This window comes from Macadamia integrifolia, chromosome 1 (genome assembly GCF_013358625.1).
Source record: "Macadamia integrifolia cultivar HAES 741 chromosome 1, SCU_Mint_v3, whole genome shotgun sequence".
Lineage (NCBI taxonomy): Eukaryota > Viridiplantae > Streptophyta > Magnoliopsida > Proteales > Proteaceae > Macadamia > Macadamia integrifolia.
Window position 1 is genome coordinate 29,688,357 of NC_056557.1, and position 23,139 is coordinate 29,711,495.

Here is a 23,139-nt window from a genome sequence, read left to right on the forward strand (position 1 = left end):
ACAACTATTGTGCATAACTATCCCTTTAGAGTAATATAGATATGAAAAAATAAGAAGCCAAAACATCAATGTCACTGTGACAAAGAAATCATGGTCCAATCACATGTTAGATAAATTCTATTTTATCTCTATCCACCCTCTTATTATCATTTTATGGGTTTCTAGTGCTCGGAAACCCATTTACATGCCTTGTCCAAATAGGATATATAGCAATTCAACAAGCTGTAATTCGAAGTTTTTGTTGCGAAAACCCTAACTTTATGAGAACATGGAAAACTGTAAGAAAAATAATTCCAACATATTAATATTAAAGACAAACCCATTTAAGTATACAGTTAATCAATATTAAACAATTTAAATATGAAGCTGATGGAGGCACTTCCAAAAGGTTCAGGTGTAAACCAAAAGATAGGAGTAGTCAAAATAGGAGTGGACAACTCAAGAAATGATTCTACACGGCGACTGTCGAAGTTAAATACCCCCATGTCATGATAACCATTTGATGGTGGTTCATAGGGTCCACAAGTGTAGTCATCACTAAAATAGATGGAGTTCCCCTTGCATCCTGAAAATTCATGGGTAGGGAATGAAATTGAGTAGCTATTTCCCAAAAACAAAATGCGATCGCCAATGCTTTTCATTTGGATCCACTCTCGCTTGCTCTCGTCCATTTTGAGAACTTGAAACTTCATAGTTTTGAATACGAATGGTGGGTGGACCATAAAATCTTTATAATAATCGGCATCATCGTGGTTGTCAACTTCGTTGCTAATCCACTTGAATTGCCTTGAAACTAGCCATAGTTCCCCTAACGATTCCACCAAATAATACATGGAGCATCTTCTTCCTCCTGGCGGTCCACCTATGATTTCCCTCCCAATTGGGGTTTCAAAACTGAAGTCATAAGTTACAAGAGGACCATTGTTGCTAATAGCATAGAGTAGTCCCTTGTAGTATATAAAATCTTCAAAATGAACCCATTTTTCTGATCTTATAGTAGTCCACCTATCAGCCCCTGGCTTCCAGTAAGCCAACATCTTCCTATTAGTGACATTGGCGACCACAACATAGTCTGAAGTTCTATAGGGGTTAGAAGATAAAATTGCCTTATGGATGTAATGCTTTGTGCTCGGAAAATCGGGCTCGAAGTTGTGTTGAGGATAGGAGAATGTTGAAAGGGAAGGAAGCTGGATACGACCTCTAGAGACTGGATTGAACAGTTGAATCTCTCCATTGGACTCATCCACTGTAATTAGCCAGCCATGAGAAGATCCACAACACCACTTTCGGTGAATCTCTGGGATGTGGAGCTCTTTGATCTTGTGACTTGAAAGATTAAAGAAGGGTCGGGTTTGATTAGTATTGTCATTGCTAGGAGGAAGCATCAGAAATGGAAGGAGACGAGGAGGACAACGATTACTTAGTGTAACTGATCGCCATGAGGAGCATATTGAAGAAAAATGAAGATAGTCAGAGAGACAGGTGAGTCGATCAAGAATAAGCTCAAGGAGTTCAGGTAGAAGTTGGGACCAGTCCACAGTGGAAGCCATATATATAACACCTACAGTTCTGAATACCTGCGCAAGAAGAAAGCAATATTATTATATGAAATTGTGAGGTGAAAAAGCACTCTCTTATTGATATATATAAAAAAAATGGAATCCTAGTCATAGTAAATCTCCCCAAAACTTTATAGTTTCCATTTTCGGAAAAAGTGTTGTTAAATATAACAGATGTATGAGTGTAATGACAGATACGAACCATATTTATAAAGGAAAAAAGCACAGAAAAAACTTAAGTGAGATAAATTAATGGTTCTCTTCAATAAATAAAGAAAACATAAATCAGTAATTAATATCAATAGAAGAATACTGATAGAAGAAGGGGAAAGATAGCATCTAATGGATAGATATAATCTGAACAGAAACTAACTCATAGTAACAATAATAATAATCTCTCAAATTAAAGAGATATTTATGAATTTTCTTTTCTTCTGATAAAAGATATTTATGAATGCTAAGACCACGGATTGGATCAATATTGCCCTTCACCAATCTTGATTTTTAGTTTATACTATATCGATGGATCAGTACGAACACAGGATGAAACACTAAAATAAACGTTTTTTCAACTGAATCCAAGGGAATTTTCTGCTTGCTTCGTTGGCTGCAAATGGCTCAAGATAAAGGAATTGATAGATTGTGGATCAAGTGTGACTCACTGGCAGTTGTAAGTTGTTTTGGAAGTCAATCGATCCCTTGGTGTTTTGAATAAAATTGGTGGAATCTTAGACTGTACCTAAACAATATTCGATGGTGCATTTCCTCCTATTACACAAAAATTAATTCAATAAGAAATAAGTTAGCGAAACACGCTGCAACAAATCGAAGCTTAGTTACTTTTGTTTGTATCTTTATCTCTGCTGATGGCAATGTCCAAGTGAAATATTGATTGAAAAATTCTTTTGTACTCCTTTTTAATGATATTCATTTGTTGACGTTTAGCAAAAAAATATATGAATCATCTTTATACAATAAAAATACATTGAAAAAAATGAGAGAGAGAGAGAGAAATTAATGGTTCTCTTCAATAAATGCAGAAAACATAAATCAAAAGTGTTCTTCAACAACAAAGATATATGTATATAAGTTTCAGTATTCAGAATGGATGTAAATAAAAATACCTTTTAATAAGTAGGTGCAATGTCGACCGATTTCTCTAGCTAGAGGATCACACCGATATACCTATATTACTGCGCTTCGGTGCCTCCAGAGGAACTCAATGGAGGAAACAGATAATATATATAGGGAAGAAAAAGAAATAAGAGAGCTAAGATATATTCGGATTTTGAGTATGAAAAGGAGTGGATATCCGCTCCGCCATGTGGCATTGTTAAAGGAGGACTCCGTAGGAGAATTCAATTGTTTGAAACCATGACGGTTATAACAGGGCTAATATATTTGTAGCCATGACGGTGACAAGAGATTTTCGTTAACTTTATTTTTAAAAAAGAGGTCATTTTTGTAATTTCATTATTATCCCTCTAACTCCTTCCTGGTTTATTCTGCTCCGCGGTTCCACCGGTGGTTTCAACTTTCAACAGTTGACATATATAAATTAGGGGTGCAACAGGATTGGGTTGAGCTGGGCTTCCTAAAACCTTAACTTGACCCTGAGTCTCCTTAATTAGGCATAAACTCGCAAAATTTCAACCCATATCCAACATTTCAGCATTCAACCCAACCCTTACCTGTCCTTATTGGCCTTGAATTTTCAGGGTTGGGCCGAGGTGACCTTCATTGACCTTAACCTTGGTTTTCCATCAAAGGCTGGGATGACCTTGATTGATTCTGACCTTGACCCTGGTTTGCCATCAAGGGCTAGGTATAATACCTTTTTTTTTTTTGGTAAAATAAGCAAGGGAGATTTTTTTTCCCTGGTAAAAAGGCAAGAGAGATCAGTGAGAAGATATATTAGGGATTTTGAGGTGTCAATGACTAAATGTTAAACAATATCTAAAATTAGGTTAACATCAGAGTCAACACCAGGGCCAAAAACCAGAGCCAAAAGTTAGGATAAAAAAATTAGGGCAGGGTTCATGGCGGGTTGGGCGGGCCAAAGACATCAACCCTTATCCCGCCTTGACCCTAACTCAGGGTCAGAAATTTCAGTGTCGGGCCGCCCCTCAGGGCCAAAGTTTTCGGGTCAATACTTGTTCAGGATCAGGGCTGACCAAGGGATGGTTCGGGCAGTAGGGGCCAAACTTGCACCCCTAATATAAATTGCCTCTTACCTTATTCCTACGAGTATTTTTACTCAAGGGTATGAAAAGATTTTGAAAACTAATTTAGAAGTGATCATCATTAATCATAATTTCATTACTAAAACTTGTCATTGGCTTGTGCATTTTTTCTTTTTTTTTAACCAAGGTGTCTGGGACCTTTTACGCACACCTCGAGTAATCCTCGGGGAGACTAGCGCAGCAACCCACCGCCACGGTCTCCATGTCTTGTGCATTTTCTTTAACATACTTGTAAAATTACATTATTGACTTTCATTAGAAAAAAATATACATATATTATACTAAAGGGTAAATATTGATTCGGAAAAAGAACCCTGCATGCCCGCTTTCGTGGCTCGCTGGCATGAAAAGACCTAGGTAGCCTTCCTGTCACGATGCTTCTGTGCAGCCTCTCATTGGCATGCGCGTTGGTGCAGTGGCTACTCAAAGCAGACAGAGTTTCTTCACCCATTATCATGTGTTTATCAAATCTTAGAGTTGTCTTGCACATTTTTTTAATATATATGTGAAATGACATTATTCCATGATTCCACCACTACTTTGCCAATGTCGATCGATTTCTATTGCAAGACAGACGATCACATATATTGAGGCCAATGCGCTTCAATGCATCCAGAGTAACTCAATGAAAGAAACAGTTAATAAGAGAGGGAAGAAACAAAGAAATCAGACTGATATGATCAGAGACAGGGTTATAAAAGGAGTTGATGATGATGATGATAGGATTTTGAGTTCCGTAAGGAGAGGATGATAAGAAGAGTTTCAAAAGGAGACGAGGATGATAGGGGTAATTTTGAGTTTAAATTTGAGTGGGGTTTGGAGACGGAGATGATATTGAAATTACAAAAATGACCTCGTTTAAAAGAGAGTGCAAGTTGTTTTAATTTTAAAGATAAACAAAGGGATATGGGCCTTAGATAAACTTCATTACTCACAGGGAGTTGCTCATAATAACAATTTTTTTTTTTCTATTAAGTTTCGTATTCTTCTTCTTCTACTAGAGAAGCAATTGTTTTTAAGTATGATTATAAGTTGGGAGAGAACTGAAGAATTATGTTCATTAAAGTTTCATCAACTGGGTCAGGTCATGTGTGTTCTAGACGGGTCACTTAGGAAGGCATTCCTAAACAGCCTAATATTTGAGCAAGTTGGATGAGTGCAAATTTTTGTGGACAAAGTGTACGGCTCAGGTCTTCCACTTATACATATGTTGAGCTTCTTCCATATGGCCAAATGAATTTTTTTTTTTTTTCGTTAGAAAGATCATTTATATTAAAATAAGAGAAGAGACGAAAAGGAGAATATACAAACTGAAATCCAAGAAATCCAGTATACATTCAAGTATATGTTGCACTCATACTTATATCAGATTTTAATGTAGTAGAAGTCAGATATACATTCAAGCATATGTTACACTCATACTTAAATTTTCTGTGATGATCTTTGTTGTGTTCTTTGAAACATTTTTCTGTCAGAAACTCCACCACACAATTGACACATTTTTAATTATTTTTTGGGATTTTCAATGACGATTTGACAAAGGATTTATTTTATTTTATTTTATTTTTTTTTGTGCAAGGCAAAGGAAAAACTAACCGACACAAAGTAGCTAACATATTTTTTTTTTTGCTAAAGGTTAGAAAAAGTATATTAATAATCATCAAAAGTATACAAAATGCCCTTCAAGCCTCTATTCCACCTTTGGCTTGGCCATCAGCAGAAAAGAGACTCAAAGCAAGAAAGACAAAGAAAATTACATAAAACGAAATCTAGACCTTTTTTGAAGGTCCCAATCAATCTCATAAGTTATAAAAGATGGAGAAGCATCCCAAATTATAGAAGTACGCGTAGTAGCATCATGCTTGGCTAGCTTGTCTACTATAGTATTTATTTCCCAATAGCAATGGGTTATAGTCCAAGTTATGCTATCCAAATAACCTTTGTAGTACCAACATCTTTGTAAAATGTACCATGGAATATTTTGTTTTTTTTATGCAAGAAACAATGGTTTGAGAATCACATTCAACCCACAAATACCTAATTTCTTTCAAAGATGCTCTATGTATTATGTGGAAGAAAGTAGCAAATTCAGGCATGAAGTTACTTCTAATTCCTTCATAGATCGCATAACAACCCATCTAAGTAGATGCACTACGAAGAATACCATCTGTGCTTGAGCAGCCTGGATTCCCTATAGAGCATCCATCCATATTCAGTTTCTAGAAACCCCTTGGAGGCGCCTCCCAAGTTAATTCCAAGATGTGATTTGATGCTTCACTTGTGGTTCTTTGAATATCAAGCTTCTTTGAAATGAGGAGATCAACCATTGACTTGATATGTATAGGAACAAGGAAGGAGAAATCTTTAATGTCTTTCATAATATAATGCACCACATAGTTTGTCGGAAAAATCCTATTATCAAACCTTTCTTCTGTTTCTCTTAGCCCATATATGGAAAGGAATAATTGTGAGAAGAGGCATTCAGATCTTACCACAATGGATAGCATTCATTTTTCTTTTCCACCATGTAAATAGATTTTCAATAGAAGGAAAGACCCTCCCAACGCAAATCAAAAATAGCCAAGAATGAAGACCATAGATTCACAGAATACCCATATTGTAGGAAGAGATGGATGAGAGATTCTTCATGCTTGTAACAAAGGTTACATCTTGAAACCATACGAATAGATCTCTTGGAAATCATATCATCATATGGCAAGCACCCATTAATAAACTGCCAACTGAAAATAGAGTGTCTCAATTGTAAACCCTTTAGCCAAACCTGCCGCCACCATCCCTTAACAGGGTTTTTATCTATTAACCTCTCCTAGGATAATTTAACTGAGAATTTACCTGATTCAGTTAAAACCCAAACTTGCCTATCTTCAACCAAAAATGATGGGAGGTTGATAGTAAAAATCTGATCATAGATGCTTTGCATTAAAGGGGAAGCAACTTGAGGCAACTCCTATTTTCCATCAACAATGAAATCCGAAACCCAGACAGTTAGGATCTTGACGAATCATATTTACATTATCAATAGCATCAATAATTATGTTATTTCCAATCCATTGGTCATACCAAAAATTTATGGAAGATCCGTTCCCCACTACCCATCTTTCTGAATCAAAAACAAAATCCCATACCTTCCATATTCCAGGGAAAATAGAAGAGGAAGGAGCATAACTTTTAAGGTTTCCATCAGCAGACATAAAACGGCCTCTTAGAATAGAAGCAAAAACTGATTGGTCAGATTTAATGAACCAGCACAGCTTGGCAGAAGAGCAAAATTGTCCTCTCTAAGATGACGAATACACAAACCTCCTTCCTTCTTTGGCTTGTAGACATTCTTCCATTTTAGTTGTAATAGCCTTATGAGAAGAAATATCCCCACTCCAAATGAAGTTTCTGATCCATTATTCCATCTTCACAATGACTGATACAGGCCACAGATAAACAGAAAAATTATGAAGAGGAATTGAACACATGTCTTCACAAACTCAACACTTCCAACTAGGGAGAGAAGCTTTCCTTTCCATCCCAAAAGCCTTGCCTTGAAAGAATCCATCAGTGGAAGGATTACATCCTTTCTAACACGACCTTTAAATATCTGAACTCCAAGGTAGTGGGTAGGGAATTCACAGTGGGGAATATTAAGAACCTCCTTGATGTGAAGCCTTCGCTCAATAGGAATGGTATTCAGGTAAATCTTACTTTTTCAAGATTTATTTTTTACCAGAATGGTATTGGTAGTAGGGGTGTCAATCCCTAGCCCGAACCAATAATATCGATCAAAACCAACCAAAAAACCCAGATCGAACCAAACCGATCCTTATTGGATTGGTTTTGGATTGCGGTATGTTGGGACCAACTAAAAACCGGTCCAAATCGAACCGACCAATTACCAAACCGAAACCAAACTAAATGAAACCGATAATTAACAAATAAGTGATTATGAAATTATAAATTGATGAATTCATTGTCCATCTTTTACAATATTAGTTAGAATATATTTTTTTTGTTTTAAGTGAAATACAATATTAGTGAGAATATTTTTTTGTTTTAAGTGAAATTGTTACAAATCAATGAATATGAGGTGATGGATAGGAAATTGATTTGTAAATTGTAATAATGCTTGCATTGATTTCCTTGTTCACCATACAAAATTAGTTGAATAGTTAAATGAATGATTGGATAATAGGGTTGATTTTGTGATTTCAATATTAGTTATCTTTCCTTTACAATGCTAAACCATTATTTGTCACAAACTCAAAGTGTTTTCATCACATATTTTATCACTATAGGTTATAAATGTAAGATTTCATTATGGTTCAAGCCCGACAATAAACCGATCTAAACCGTTGTTAACCCAATACTAAAAAACTGAAATAAATTGAAACCAAATCAGATCGAAACAAAAACCGACTAAAAACCGAAGTTCCTTAACAGATTGGTTTTGGTCTCCCTCATTCCTAGACAGAAACCGATTTAGCCCGACCAAAACCAAACCGAACCGACCAATTGACATCCCTAATTGGTTGTCATTTAGAAATTTCTTTAAATTCTTTACCCCTTTTAGATCAACATTCATAAATATAAGGAGATCATTAGCATATAAAAGATGGGAAGGAGTAAAAGTACCCCTAGGACCTAGAATTGGCATCACCAGCTCTTTCTTTCTAAGGTCTTTCAACCCCCTGCATAAGGCTTCTTCAGCTACAATGAAGAGCATGGGAGACAGTGGATCGCCCTACCTGAGTCCCCGCTCAACACCAAAGAAACCCCTTGGCTCTTTGACAACATGTTAACCAACTCCGAAGCAACCCCAGTATTGGAAAAAATAATTTTTCCTTTTTGAAAAGCTCCCTGTTCTTCTGAAATCAACCGAGGGAGTAGAGAAGCCAAACAGGTAGCCAAAATTTTAGGAATTAATTTCAGTAAAAAATTACCTAAGCATAATGGGAGAAATTGGCCAACCTTGTTTCTATTGTCCACCTTTGGAATAAGGGTGATAAAATTTGAGTTAGCACCCTTGGTAATAACACCCTCATGAAAGAAATTCTGAATGGCTTTAGTCACATCCAAGCCGATGATATCCCTGCAGACTCTAAAGAAAATCTCTAGAAAGCCATCAGGACCAGGAGCACTAAAGGAGTCCAAGTAAAAAACAATAGCCCTTATTTCCTCAGAAGATGGAATTACAGTGAGATAAGTACTGTCATTCTCCATTAATACTTTAGGAATCACAGAAAGAATGGAGTTGCTTCTAACCGATCCTCTTTTCTTATTGAAAGATTCAAAATGGGAGACCAAGTGATTACCAATAGCATCCATGTCCACTAGTTTATTACTTTGGTCATCAAGAATTTCCCTGATGACATTTCTAGTTTTCCTGGTCTTAGTAGACAAATGAAAAAACTTGGTACAGTGATCACCTTCTTTGAGCCATTTAATTCTAGACTTCTCACCCCACAATTTCTCCTATAGAGCAGTAGCTTTATCTAAGCTCTCCTTTGCAACCAACTCTTGATTGAACTGTTCCTCATCAATCCCTACCTCATCTATAACACTTTGAATCAACTCTAGTGCTGCCTTCATATTCCCAACCTCTTTATCAGTATGGGGGTAAGATCAAGCCCAAGTTCGAAGGGTACCCTTTAGCCGCTTCAGTTTGCTAATCACAATGAACATTGGAGTTGGAGTACCTTGCATATGCTCAGACCAAGAGGCTCGAACAATTTCTTTCAAGTTATTATGTTCAGCCCAAAAAAGTTGATGGGAAAAGGTATATTGCATGGACGAGGCACCTCATTACAGCACAACACAATGGGAGAGTGATCAGAATAGTGGCATGGTAATACTCTTGAGATCTATCAGGAAACCTCTCGAACCACTCTTGATTACATAAACTACAATCCAACACTGCACTTGCCCCTCCTACTCGTCTGTTATTAGATCAAGTGAATTTTAGACCAGAAGATGGAATGACCAACAACTCAACCATGTCCAGAAGACCTATAAATTCATCAGACGATCCCTAATTAAATCTACCAGAGCCTCTCTTCTCATGAGAAAATAAATAGGAGTTAAAATCTCCCGTGATCGCCCAAGGATGTGTAGAGCCTGAGATAGAGCATAAATCACACCATAGTTGTCTTCTTGCAGCTCTAAAGCAGTTAGCATGAACAAGAGACAAAAAGAATTTAATTCCATTTACTTTAACTAGCACGGAAAGATGTTGATCAAACTGAAGCGCTAACACAGGATGACTCACATTGTCTCTCCAAAAAAACCAGCTATTGGGGTTTGTAGCCTCTTTCATTTTGAATAAAACCCACCCCATAACCCATAGAGCTAAAGAATTTTTTAGGACAATTCTTAGGCTCTATTTTAGGCTCAACAATACGTAAAAATAAAGGATTATGATCTCTAATAAGGGATGAGATCCGCCATGATGCTGAGTCTAGGCCTAGGTATAGACTCGACCAAATGGATTTTTCTCCTCTACTGATGGAAATGCTGAAGGTGGAGGTTAAAAATCCAGTTTTCATGTTTCTTTTGTAATTCCTTTCTTTTTTATTGAAAATCTCATCCTTCTAGCAAAAAAAAAAAAAAGATCTCTAATCAACAACCGCAAAGCCGCTCGAGCACGACTATTGCCTATTCCTCTAATGTTCCAAAACATGCAATTCATTGAGGGAGGGAAGATTGAGTTACCCTAGTGGTGCGACGACCAGCACCCTAAACATTATTTTGAAGGACGCATCGATCGACTGTCTACATCTCTTGCCTCCTTACACCTTTTCGTCGAACAACTCCAACCACCTCAGTAGTAGCACCTCTAGCTTTAGATTTCTTTCTTGTAACAGGTATGAACTGATTTTCAGGCTCCTGATCCAATGTTGTCCATTCAGAGAGATCACAATGAACAATTGATGTTCCATCATTACTCTGTGTTGCTAACATCCAAGGAGATTCACTGGTAAAATTATCATCATCAGTGACAGAATCATCTCCATCGCTGACCTGGAGCAGTACTTTAATATCACTGCCTGGTATTGCTCCCATAAGGGGGTGTTTGGTTCGGTAAATCAAATGGTGTATATATCAGATATGAATGTCAATCTTTTGATAGACATTCTTCTGAATTATGTTTCTTTCTGAAAAATCATTTGGTTGCCTTGAGGTAGGGGTGTCAATCAGTCGGTCCAGCTCGGTTTTGGTCCGGGTTGAGTCGGTTTCGGTGTGGGAAAGCTGAAATCGAAACTGAACCAATAAGGAAATTCTGATTTCGGTTTGATTTTGGTTTCGGTGCGGTTTGGTTTCGGTTTGTCTTTGGTTTCTTAAATCGATTTGTAACCGGGTTGGTTTTGGTTTTTGGTCCAGTTTGGATTCGACTTTCCATACAAATGTATACAAAACTATGCAAATTTTGATTTTTTTAATGAATTTTGGAGTGTTTCGGTTTCTTACCGGTTTGGTTTCAGTTTCAGTCCGGGTTTTGAGCAGGTTTCGGTTTGGTTTCGGGTTCATCTGGTTTCCGGTGTGGTTCGATTTGGTTTTGGGGTTGCAATACTCCAAACCGAACCGAACCGAACCAATAAGGCTTGGTTTTGGTTTGGTCCATTTTGTTATCGGTTTGGTCCGGCCGATTTTACTGGTTCGGTTTAGGAATTGACACCCCTACCTTGAGGCTAGTACATGTTTCTCGCGGGTTGAGATATTGGCTTCCGTAGAGAACTTCTTTCCGCTTTCTCCTTTTATATTAGGTGAGAAAAAAGGTTGCTCAAATCTGAGTTTAAGTGTTGAGGTAAACTCAGATTTGGAACACATCCTTTGTAATATGGTCATTCATGGGAAGTAGGGTGCTCACTTATGAGGGTCAATCTAGTGGAACCAAACAGCTCTAAAAATTAAGAATTATCATTCTAAAGAATGTCATCCCTAAGATTTACCGAACCAAACACCCCCTAATGTTTCCATCCAAGATCGACTCACTCACTTCAGCTGCTGGCCTTTCCTCTTCATGGAGCACTTGTGGTGAATTAACAACTGTATTCCCTTCAATATTTGCCTCATTTTGTAACTGTGGCAGCAAGGTTTCCACCTGACCACCCTCCATGTCACTTCTAATATTTGAGGCCCCATCCATGCTTGGTTGAGGCTGTTGCACCACCCGTGGCTGCCATTCCTGTCGTCTACGAGGTGCTGCCGTCCTATCATCCATATAATAAGCACTTGGTACCCCCCTCCTCCCTCTTATTATCCTTTCTTTTCGATGGGAAAAGATCAAGACGATGCCCAAACCATCCGACAAATAGAGCAGTGAGTAGGCGGATTCTAATATTCTATAACCTGCTTAAAAATATTAACTCCTGAGAATCCAATTGCTCCCTTTCAACATAGATTTCTTCAACACAGGGCTGAAAGTCATCCAGGTCTACACATATTCGAGAAAAATGCCCACAGTGTGAGTCTTTAGTACGTCGATCAAAAGCAATTGGTCGTCCAACCGCTTTTGCCATTGTCAGTAAGAATTCCTTATCCTAGTATCCTGTGGTAGGTTGGGAAATCTCACCAAAGTCAAACAAGGGGCAATGTCTTCATCATCTACCTTAAACTCTGGCCTCATCTCTGAAAGCGAAGAAGCTAGCCTTTAACCCTTATAGGGCCACGCTTCCAGATGTGCATCATATCCAACTCAGTTTGAAACGAAATAGCACCAAACCCTTGCCAAAGAGATTTCAGGCCTACCTCTTCCTTGAGCACCCAAGTAGATTGCACTATTGAGCGAAGCGAATCCATAGTGATTGTTCTGAAGTTGTCTCATATATGCAGTTTGTGGAATTCGAATACTTGTTAGATTTCCCACTGTTGAAATTGTATATTGGCATTAACATTAATGAGTGTACAATGGTGCTCTTATATAGAGATTACAATTATTGAGTTATAGACAAATTCTATGATCACATGTGGGATCCTATTCCAACTCTGCTGTCTCATGAGGTAGTATTGGACTGCAAGTAGTCTCTAGAGTTTGTGCTCACTAAAAATGCCTACAATGTAGGAGAGGTTGTTGAGTATGAGGATGACTCTAGAGGTTGAGTTCGAGTGGGACGCTAATTGCCCTGATACACCCCCTCAAGGTGGGGATTTGAATGGTCGAATCCGCAGCTTGTCCCGTAGAAAGGAGAACCATGTAGAGCTGAGAGCTTTGGTAAGGATATCGGCTATCTGGTCATGGGTTGAAATGAACTGCACTTGAAGTTCCTTGGAGGCGACTTTATCACGAACAAAGTGGAAGTCAATTTCAACATGCTTGGTACGAGCATGAAAGACCGGATTGACCGAAAGGTAAGTGGCCCCAATGTTGTCACACCAAATAATGGGTGTAATGGAAATAGGGATCCCTAATTCCTCAAAGAGAGAGCGAAGCCAAGTGAGTTCGACGCAGGCATTAGCCACTACTTTGTACTCAGACTTGGTGGAGGAGCGTGCAACTGTCTTCTGCTTCTTAGAGGCCCAGGAGATCAAATTAGAACCCATATAGATGGCATTGCCTCCTATGGATTTACGATTCGTACTGTCACCAGCCCATTCAGAATCAGAGAATGCTTGTAATTGGAGGGAACTAGATTTGGAGATGAACAACCCATGATCCTTGGTTCCTTGGAGATAGCATAGAATCCGTTTGACTAGTGTCCAATGGTCTTCGGTGGGGGCATGCATAAACTAGCAGGCACGGTTCACTGAATAAGCCACATCAGGCCTGGTGAGGGTGATGTATTGGAGAGCACCGACAATGGAGCAATATTTGGTGGGATCTGAAAGAAGGACACCCCCTGTGGAAGATGCTGCAAAGGTGGTGGCCATGGGAGTAGTGACGGGCCTACAGTCAGTCATGCCAGCCCTCTGGAGGAGATCAGTGATGTACCGGTGTTGAGAGAGGAGGACACCATCAAACCGATATAGGGCTTCAATACCAAGAAAAAAGCTGAGACGACCAAGATCCTTGATAGAGAATTCTGAAGCAAGCTGATGAAGGAGAGTCTGAACATGAGTTGGTTGGTTCCCTGTAACCAAGATGTCATCGACGTAGACAAGGACATATGTGACAACAGAGCCCTGCATGTAGATAAATAGTGATGTATCGGTTTGGGATGACCGAAAATCGGAGCGAGTGAGGAACTCAGTTAACCTGTGAAACCAAGCCCTAGGAGCCTGTTTGAGCCCATAGAGGGACTTGTGGAGGCGACAGACATGATTAGGGCGCAGGGCATCTTTAAAACCCTGGGGTTGAGCCATGTAGACTTCCTCAGATAGAATACCATGCAAGAATGCATTCTGAACATCAAGCTGATGAACAGCCCATCCGTTAGATATGGCCAAGGAGAGGACTGTTCGTATGGTAGTAGGTTTGATGACAGGACTAAAGGTCTCATGATAGTCAAGACCAGGTTGTTGATGAAATCCTTTAGCAACTAAACGGGCCTTATAGCGCTCAAGGGAGCCATCTGCCTTCCGTTTAATGCGGTACACCCACTTGCAGCCAACCAGATTCATAGTTTCCCTGTAAGGCACAAGAGACCAAGTACCATTTCGTAATAAAGCATTAAATTCATTAGACATAGCAGAACGCCAATGAGGAACCTTGTGGGCCTGGGGAAGCATGTAGGTTCAGTCGGGTCAGGTGAGGTGGTGGTAGAGAGGGTCAGGGGGTTAGCATAGAGATCGTGTAGGGTTCTGGTCTGACGGGGTGGGGTGGTAGAGGAGTCAGGGTTAGGGCCGGTTGGGGTTAGGTGAGGTGAGAAAGGAGGGGATATGGGAGAGGGTGGTTCGGGTAGTGGCGGGTCTGGGGTGGCAGGGTGAGGGATGGGTGGATTTGGGAGTGTAGGTAGAGGGCTAGGGTGAGGTTGAGGGGTAGGTATGTTAGGTGCAATGCCCCACGGGGGAGGGGTAGTAGGAGGGGGTTGGGTTGATGAGGATGGTGGTGCAGTGTGAAATGGGAAGGTAGATTCATCAAATCTGACATGGCGAGATATATAAATACGGCGGGTGATGAGATCCATACAACGATAATCATGATGGGAAGGGCTATATCCTAAGAAAACACATGAGGCAGAACGGGGTTCAACCTTGTGATGATTGTAAGGACGGAGCCATGGATAACAAAGGCATCCAAAGATTTTTAGAAAAGAGTAGTCCGGAGAGTTGCCTGTAACTAACTGATGGGGGGATTTGTTACCTGTGATAGAGGAGGGCATGCGATTGATGAGAAAGACTGCGGTTTCAAAGGCATAATCCCAGTAAGCCTGGGGAACAGCGGCATGGGATAGTAGGGTAATCCCAGTTTCAACAATGTGCCTGTTACGACGTTCAACTGTTCCCTGTTGCTCATGAGTATGAGGGCAAGATAACCTGTGTTGGATGCCCAACTTGGCAAAATAAGATGGGAGAGTACGGAATTCTCCCCCCCAATCAGTTTGAATGGCCTTGATGGAGCGAGAGAACTGACGTTCCACCAAGGCCTGAAAAGTACGAAAGGCAGAGTAAACATCAGACTTCAATTTTAAAGCAGTAAACTAAATATATTTAGTATGGTCATCAACAAATATAACAAAATAACGATTCCCATTTGAAGAAACTGTGGGGTGGGGGCCCCATACATCACTAAAAATCAAATCCAAAGGAGAGGAACTACAAGTACTAGTTTCATGTAGTGACAATCTACTAGCTTTTCCCATTTGGCAAGCAGAACATAAAGAAGGAGACTTCACGAGCTGATGACCCGATAACATAAGACGAAGCACACGTTCATGAGGGTGCCCTAAACGATGATGCCAGTGACTGAAAGAGGAGGCAGATGCCAGATTGGCATAAGGTGACACTGGAACGGAATAGAGACCATGCTTACTGTGTCCAGTGAAGAGGGTTTGATTGGTCTTCAGATCCTTCACAGAGAAAAAGGAAGAGTGAAACTCAAAGTAAACATTATTGTCACGGCAAAATTGCTGAACAGATAACAAAGAACAAGTGAGAGTGGGAACATGTAAAACATTAGAAAGAGAAAATGAACGAGAGGGATAAGAGATGGAAGCAGTGCCTATGTGAGATATAGGAAGACCCTTACCATTACCAACCACAAGTTGGTTATTACCTGTGTATGGATCATAGGTGGAGAATTGGGTTAAGTCCGGGGTGGAATGGTGGGTGGCTCCAGTATCAGGGATCCAAGAGGTGGTGAAGGATTGTGGAGGTGTGGGGTGATGGGGTGGAGGTGTGATGGTAGGAGGTTGAGGGGTAGGGAAGGGTGTAGTATGGTAGGCATTGGGTTGAGGTGTTGGCCGATTGTAGGGATGGGGAGGGGTAGGTAGAATGGCAGCTCTGGTAGGTCCCTGTGGGCGGTAGTAGCAAGTGTCTGTCTGATGATTAGTGTGTCCACAGATTGTGCATGGATTGTGAGCGAATGCATTAGAGAGACCAAATCCACTAGCACGACCACGACCACGACCACGGCCTCGGGAGGAGCTTGTACCACGACCACCAGTGGAAGGAAGACCACGACCTTGGTGAGTGACATGGGCTGATGCATCGATGGCAGGATCAACAATGGGAAGGCGTGAGTGCAGAAGGTTCTCGTGACTCATAAGGAGACCATGCATGTCGGTGTAGGAGATGGGTTCCTTTTGTGCCATCATAATGGAGGCAAGGGCTTGATATTCAGTGCGTAGGGCCCGGAAGATGTGGATGTTAAAGTCTTCTGATGGGAGGGGCTTCCCTGCAGCAGCTAGCTCATCGGAGAGATGCTTGGCTCGATGGAGAAACTGAGTAATGGTTTCATCTGGTTTGTGAACCAGATTTTGAAGAGAGACGTTGAGAGACAGAATCCTGGTTGTAGATGGAGAACTGAATGCAGCATGGAGTGCATCCCAGATCTCTTTGCTAGTGGTCCGTCCAACTGCTAATGAAAAGGCTTCTTCAGAGAGAGAGGGCGATGAAAAGGCTCATAATAAAGGCATCTTGTTCACGCCATGACTTGGCTTTGATAGGATCTTGAGGGCAACGATTATCACCGGTGACATAGTCGAAGAGGCGTTGGCCAGTGAGATACGGTACGACCTGTGTGCGCCAATAAACATAGTTCTTAGATGTGAGCTTTAGAGATATCATATGATGAACACCAGATAGGGATGTGGGAGGTGGGGATGGTTCGGCCATGGTAGAAGAGGGAGGAGGAGGGTGCTCGGTGGAGCTTTATGCGGCTCTTGATACCATGTTGAAATTGTATATTGGCATTAACATTAATGAGTGTACAATGGTGCTCTTATATAGAGATTACAATTATTGAGTTATAGACAAACTTTATGATCACATGTGGGATCCTATTCCAACTCTGCTGTCTCATGAAGTAGTATTGGACTGCAAGTAGTCTCTAGAGTTTGTGCTCACTAAAAATGCCTACAATGTAGGAGAGGTTGTTGAGTATGAGGATGACTCTAGAGGTTGAGTTCGAGTGGGACGCTAATTGCCCTGATATCCACCTTCGTGGGGGATGGGAGATTGTCAACAGAAGGAAGAGAAGTATTGTCTACAGCCGCTGCGTATGAAAGAGGCCTTGAGGGAGGCCTAACTCCAGTCGGATCTCTTCGTGGCATCAGATGCTCCTCCGCCAGAATGAAAGGATTCAAAACCCCTTGACGCAGTAGTCCTTTGCCATCCAAAACCCGTAGGTCTTGATCGCCAGTTACTCCCGGAGCTTCCAATGGAGAAGCCCTTGCCCCGCCGGCCTCCATCAAGGAAGGAGACATCCAAAACTCCCTTCCTAAAAAACCGAAGCAAATCCCAGAATCCACGTGCATGAGATACCAGTAGCTAACAGTAAGAGAAGGCATTCAAGGATGAATTGATATCAAATAAACAAGTGAAATGTAATTTACTTGCCCTTGAGGTCTCATCCTTGTAGCGGATTGTCATATCCTTTGCATTACTAAATACTATTTTCTTGCATCCATTGAGGAAAAAAATGTATGTAATAGAAATTGAACCTATTAAGAAATGGTAGTATGAACAAAAAAAAAAGAACAATAATGGTAATTATTTGGTACTACAACAACAATAACAAAGCCTTATCCCAACTTAATGAGGTCGACAACATAATCCAATCAAGGACAAAGAAGACAAAAAGTAAAAGTTAAGGGAGGCAAAAGACAAATACAATAACAAAGTAGCACACGGCTAGATGAGATCTGCCACATGTACCAAATAGTAATTATTCAGCACATGTAACATTATTTTTATGCCAACATGCAATTTCAAAATATAAAATAAAATTAAGAAAAGTGAAAAAGTTTTAGAGAAATGGAAAAATAGTAATATTGTAGTTTGTCGAATGTCCAATAAATCTACAAATAGCTATTTGCAAAGATAGTACAATAGGTAAACTAGCAAAAACAAATATTTTTAACAGAATAAAAATTTGGAATTAGCACCACCTTCGTAAAGTGTTTGATGCTATTTCAATAAAAATTACATTTCAACCACGATACAATGCTATGGCTGATATCGATTCTTGGAAGATTTTGTATCAGTCTGTATTGATGGATCGATACTAACCTTAAAATGGTAAAAAAATCAAGAATTTTAATAGAAACCAGTGGCAAATTTGTCCTATACAGGCCTATCTAGATTAGTATCAGATTTGTATCGGCTTGTATCTAATACCGATTACTAGGTCACTGAGTTCAACAAGAAAAAAAAGATGTTACAAGCATTTTTTTTTTTTTTTTAGTATCAAAGAACATGGTAGCTCAATTGGTTTCCAAAATTGTGAACTACAAGGTTTGAAAACTCAAATTTTTGAACAATTTAATGCTTGAAAATACAAAGATAATGAATACTCAGTACATGGTGTGCTATACGATTCATATGGATATATAGCAAGATTTGTCACATAGCATGGACAATCCACATGATCAACCACTTATCAAAGTATAATGGATGGGAAAGATCATATTTGTACCTAGAAGATACCAATCAAAGAGTGACACATGATCAACCACTTATCAAAGTATCATTGTGTTCAAGGACCAAGAAAAGATTATATTAATTAATAGTGTTAATCCTTAAGCTCATCACCAGGAATAGGCCTATTAGTAGTTTACTTATCTACAGTCTATGCTAGAAATTTTATCTTCATTGGTTTTTCTACCTGAAAATTAAAACTGCTCAAATTAAAACTCACCTTGAATCATTTTTCAACCTTTTAGGTCAAATATAGGCTGGTTCATTGACAACTTGACTAAATTGTAGAGTCATTGAATCAACTATGGATTTCTTCATTTTAGTATTGGAGTTTTTATTTTTTAGAAAATTTTAGTATCTGATTTGGGGTGGGGGTAGGGGTGTGGAGATCAATAGCATGACAAGCATGTGTCAAAGTGTGGTACTAAATTTAGTTGAAACAATTAGTATTGATAGTTCAAGAATAAAAATGAAAAGTCACTACAAGAAAAAAGGGTTTTTGGGACGGAAATTTTCTGTCACAAATACGAAAATATTGTCGCTAATATTTATTAGGGACAGTATAATTTTCCGTCGCACAACTGTCGTTACAACAGCCATCGCATAATTTAAGCGACAAAAAAAAAAATTCGTCCCTAAGGGATCAATTGGGACAATTTTCTAGACGGTTATTTTCCGTCACAAATAATTACTAAAGTGACAAAAATATTTGTCGTAAATGCTGTGTTGTCAGGACCATGTAGCGACAGTTTATTTCCGTCGCAAAAGAGCACAAATTATTTGAGATGGAATTTTTCCATGGTAAGAAATTTCAGAACTTTGTTTTTTAGGACGGAATTTCTTGTTGCGAATAGGGTCTTCCTTTTAGAGACAGATATATTCCGTCCCAACTAACAAGGTCTGGAATATTTAGGGACAACAAAATTCTGTCCCTAAAAGTTTTTAAGTAAAAAAAAAAATTAATTATGATTTTTTCATATACATATTTACCCTGTTGTCACACATTAGTAGATCCAACTAGACATTTAATGATTACATCGTCCAAAAGTATTAACATCAGATAAATCTATACAAGTTAAATATTTATATCATCCTCAAACAAAATGATAGGTAAAACTATTTTTGTTCCCAAATCTACACATTCAAATTCTTATTAAACAATAGATCATCAATCCAATCAAACAAATCAGTAGTGAAATTTAGTTAATTTGATTAGATTAAAGCTGTGATTGAAATATCTCAAAAATACCCTTGGATAACCTCCGTGTATTGAGATCGAGCAATTGAAAAATCAAGACGCCTGATACCCAACCTATGGAAACCAAAATGGTTGACAAAAAGAACTGATTTGATGGATAAACAGTGATTAGGAACTGTAACAGAAAACATAATCCAGGAATTCAAAACAGCCATGAAATTGAAGAATTCAGAAGATCCTTGTGAGAGAAGGATTTCTGGAAATCAGTGTAAAATTTGGATCTTTAAGTTCAAAATAGTTGCAGAGTTTTAAAGAGACTTATGAACAAGAATCAGCAAACCAGAATACTTAAAAAAGCAGTAGAATCCAACAATGTACCCATGAACAGAAAATAGAAAGCTTCAGAATACTGACCTAAACTGATGGATGGATAAAAGAAGAAGAATCAAAAAAAGATAGAAGGATACGGACCAAGCATTTCACCTAGAGCTATATTAGAATGCCACCAATCCTACCTTAGCATCTCATCATGGTTGCATTGCATCTCACAACACTATCCTGAATCACCCAGAATATAGGAGCCAACCAAGCTTTAGACATCATAAAATTCATGTGCCTTAATGGCTAGTTACAAAAGTACAAGCTTTATACATCATAAAATTCATGTCTTAAATGGCTGGTTACAAAAGTACAAGCTTTATTCATCATAAAATTCATGTCTTAATGGCTGGTTACAAAAGTATATGTATACTCTCCAAATATGACTCACTAAAATGACTACAAATAGCCTAAACAAACTAATAAGCAAACTGGCTACTTATTTGACCAATAAAAGTCTTAAAACAACTCCAAAACTGACACAAGAACCTCCATGTGTTTGGAGTCCTAAACCTAATAGGACTGGACTTATAGTTGATCTCCACTTATATTATCTCCTATATCAAATTTCATTTCATTAGTCCCTTCGAGAGGGTGGAGATGATTATTCATGAGGTATTATATTTTAATAATCTAATTAAATATTGGGCCGGCAGTTACTTATTACTTATAGATTTTGAGACTTCTGCTTAAAGGATTGTGAGTACTGCAAGGATGGGAACCTATCATACAACTTAATTTCATTTTTGCCCGTCAGTGACTCAAATGTTGTTGGCGCCAAACAACATCACCTTTGGGCTTTTCTTGTAGGCAGATCTTTCTTTGATTCATCCGAGTAATCTCTTATCCTGCAATGATCTAGAGATTCTATATTGACACTTCCCTATACCATAAGATTTAGATGGCTCAATCTGCCTTTAGTTGTTCTATCCAGATTCCAAATGACCCATAAACCTGCAATTTGCAAGTACCTTTGATGTTTTTAATAGATTGTAAAAGAACTGAAAATGACAGCTTCAATGATTGTGCCTTAACTCAGTTGATACACTTCTTTGACCACAAAATGGCTACTGCGATCTCTCTGGTGAATTTATTTTTTGGACTTAGTTGATATGGAAATTAACCCTTTTGTATTTATATAAAGGAAAGAACTCCTACAAACACAAAAAGATGGGGAAAAGGAATAGAATCAAAAAAGTTCAATATTTAGTAGCCAATCCATGAAACTATAATTTTTACTAAATAGTAAATTCTAGAGTTCAAATAAGCTTCTTGATTGAGGCTTTCTAACATCCTACCATGCATACCTGTCGATCAATGAACCATAAAGAATTAATTTAATAAGCATCCCTGTCATACAACATATTATGCATGCATATGGCCATCCAAATTAAAATTTATGTTAATAACTTATATATCATCTTCATTTTATACATTTATTGATATGAAAGCTTTCATCACCATATTAAAGAAATGAAAATCAAATGGCAACTTGAAAGCAAAAAAAAAAACCCTCTCAAGCTCGAACTACAAAATCCACTGTGATTCAATAGGTTGTTTGAAAAAAGAAGGGGTGGGAATACCTCTAAATTCCCCTCTAGGAATATACTTGGGTTCCTTGACTCCAATGAGATTGATGTCTGCCCATCTGCCAAAAACAGAGTTTGAGAGAGAGAGAGAGACTTGATAGTTTGACTAGAGTATTATTGGAATGATGCTATTAACCTAATGTACATACATCATTTGGCTTTGAATAGACCCAAATACTCATTCAAACTTATTATCGAATATCACTTAGATGACCGAAGAAGCCAGGAACAAAGGAGATTGAAAATTTCTCCCACAGAGAGGAGAGAGGGCTTACCTGAAGACGGCCTCAAGAGATCAATAAGAGCTCCTTGCTGTCCGTTCTCTGCTGGTGTGAAACCCCAATCTTCTGAGTGAGCAGTGATGAAATTCCTTCCACCTTCACCACGGATTCCTCTTGTGTGATGATTTAATTGTAAGTCATGAAGCAAATAACCAAAAACTAGAAGAAATTGAAGTGAGAGAGGAAAATAATGTACTAGTATTTGGGGTTTCAGCTACTGGGGACCAGAGGACCAAGAGATAGTTCCAGACCTAGATACCCAGGGAGATGATGGGAGAGAGGGAAAATAACTTATGGTTTTGTGATACCCAAGACCCTCTCGTTCAAGGGGTTGATTCGAAGATTGTGCAGAGGAAATTTTCTCACTAATGGAGTTCCCAGTCGGTCTAAAGCATCATCTAAACCATTTCGTTTCTCTGGAGCCACAACTAATTAGAGGATGATGTAGCTAAACTATCATCTAAACCATTTCGTTTCCCCAGTCGTATGAGCCTCAATGTTGCAGAAACGGAAGAAGAAGAAGAAGAAGAAGACGAATTAGGGCCTACGATGGAGGAAGAGGGTGTTATCAATCAATACGAGGGAGTATATCGCGGGAAAACCAAAATTTTAGGCGCAAGAGGGTAAGTTTCAATCAAGTCATTGGGGAAGCTAATGTAGCAACAGAAATTTTCACCAGCAAGAGAAATTTGGAAGAAGAGTAAGAACACATGGAGAAGAGGAACAACAACATTAGTGTGTGACCGTGGATGCGAGCAAGGTGGGAGTTCACAGAGATGAGGATTTGTAGAGAGAGAAAGAAAGAGAGAGAGAGAGAGAGTATTGATACGAAAATGGGATTTTAGAGAGATTTGAGCGGGAAGGGAATTA

General features: G+C 38.9%; 1 protein-coding gene across 6 annotated transcripts; it reads right to left on the reverse strand.

Annotated features, from left to right (window-relative positions):
- Nucleotides 1-274: 274 nt before the first annotated feature.
- Nucleotides 275-23,139, reverse strand: LOC122086488 (putative F-box protein At5g55150). 6 transcript variants are annotated; one of them, XM_042655312.1, is made up of 3 exons: nucleotides 22,264-23,139; nucleotides 21,983-22,047; nucleotides 275-1,577 (listed from the first exon to the last, which is right to left on the reverse strand). In XM_042655312.1, exon 3 carries the CDS (start codon nucleotides 1,548-1,550, stop codon nucleotides 336-338), a length of 1,215 nt encoding a protein of 404 aa, XP_042511246.1. In that variant the 5' UTR covers nucleotides 1,551-1,577; nucleotides 21,983-22,047; nucleotides 22,264-23,139; the 3' UTR covers nucleotides 275-335. The 6 variants fall into 6 exon arrangements, 1 of the variants encoding a protein (XP_042511246.1); XR_006142448.1 differs by lacking the exon at nucleotides 275-1,577 and adding an exon at nucleotides 6,737-7,238 and having other exon boundaries at nucleotides 22,264-23,118; XR_006142449.1 differs by lacking the exon at nucleotides 275-1,577 and adding an exon at nucleotides 17,224-17,624 and having other exon boundaries at nucleotides 22,264-23,118.

Coding starts and splice junctions, on each gene's coding strand:
- LOC122086488 (XM_042655312.1), bottom strand. CDS start 1,550: ATGGCTTCCACTGTGGACTGGTCCCAACTTCTACCTGAACTCCTTGAG.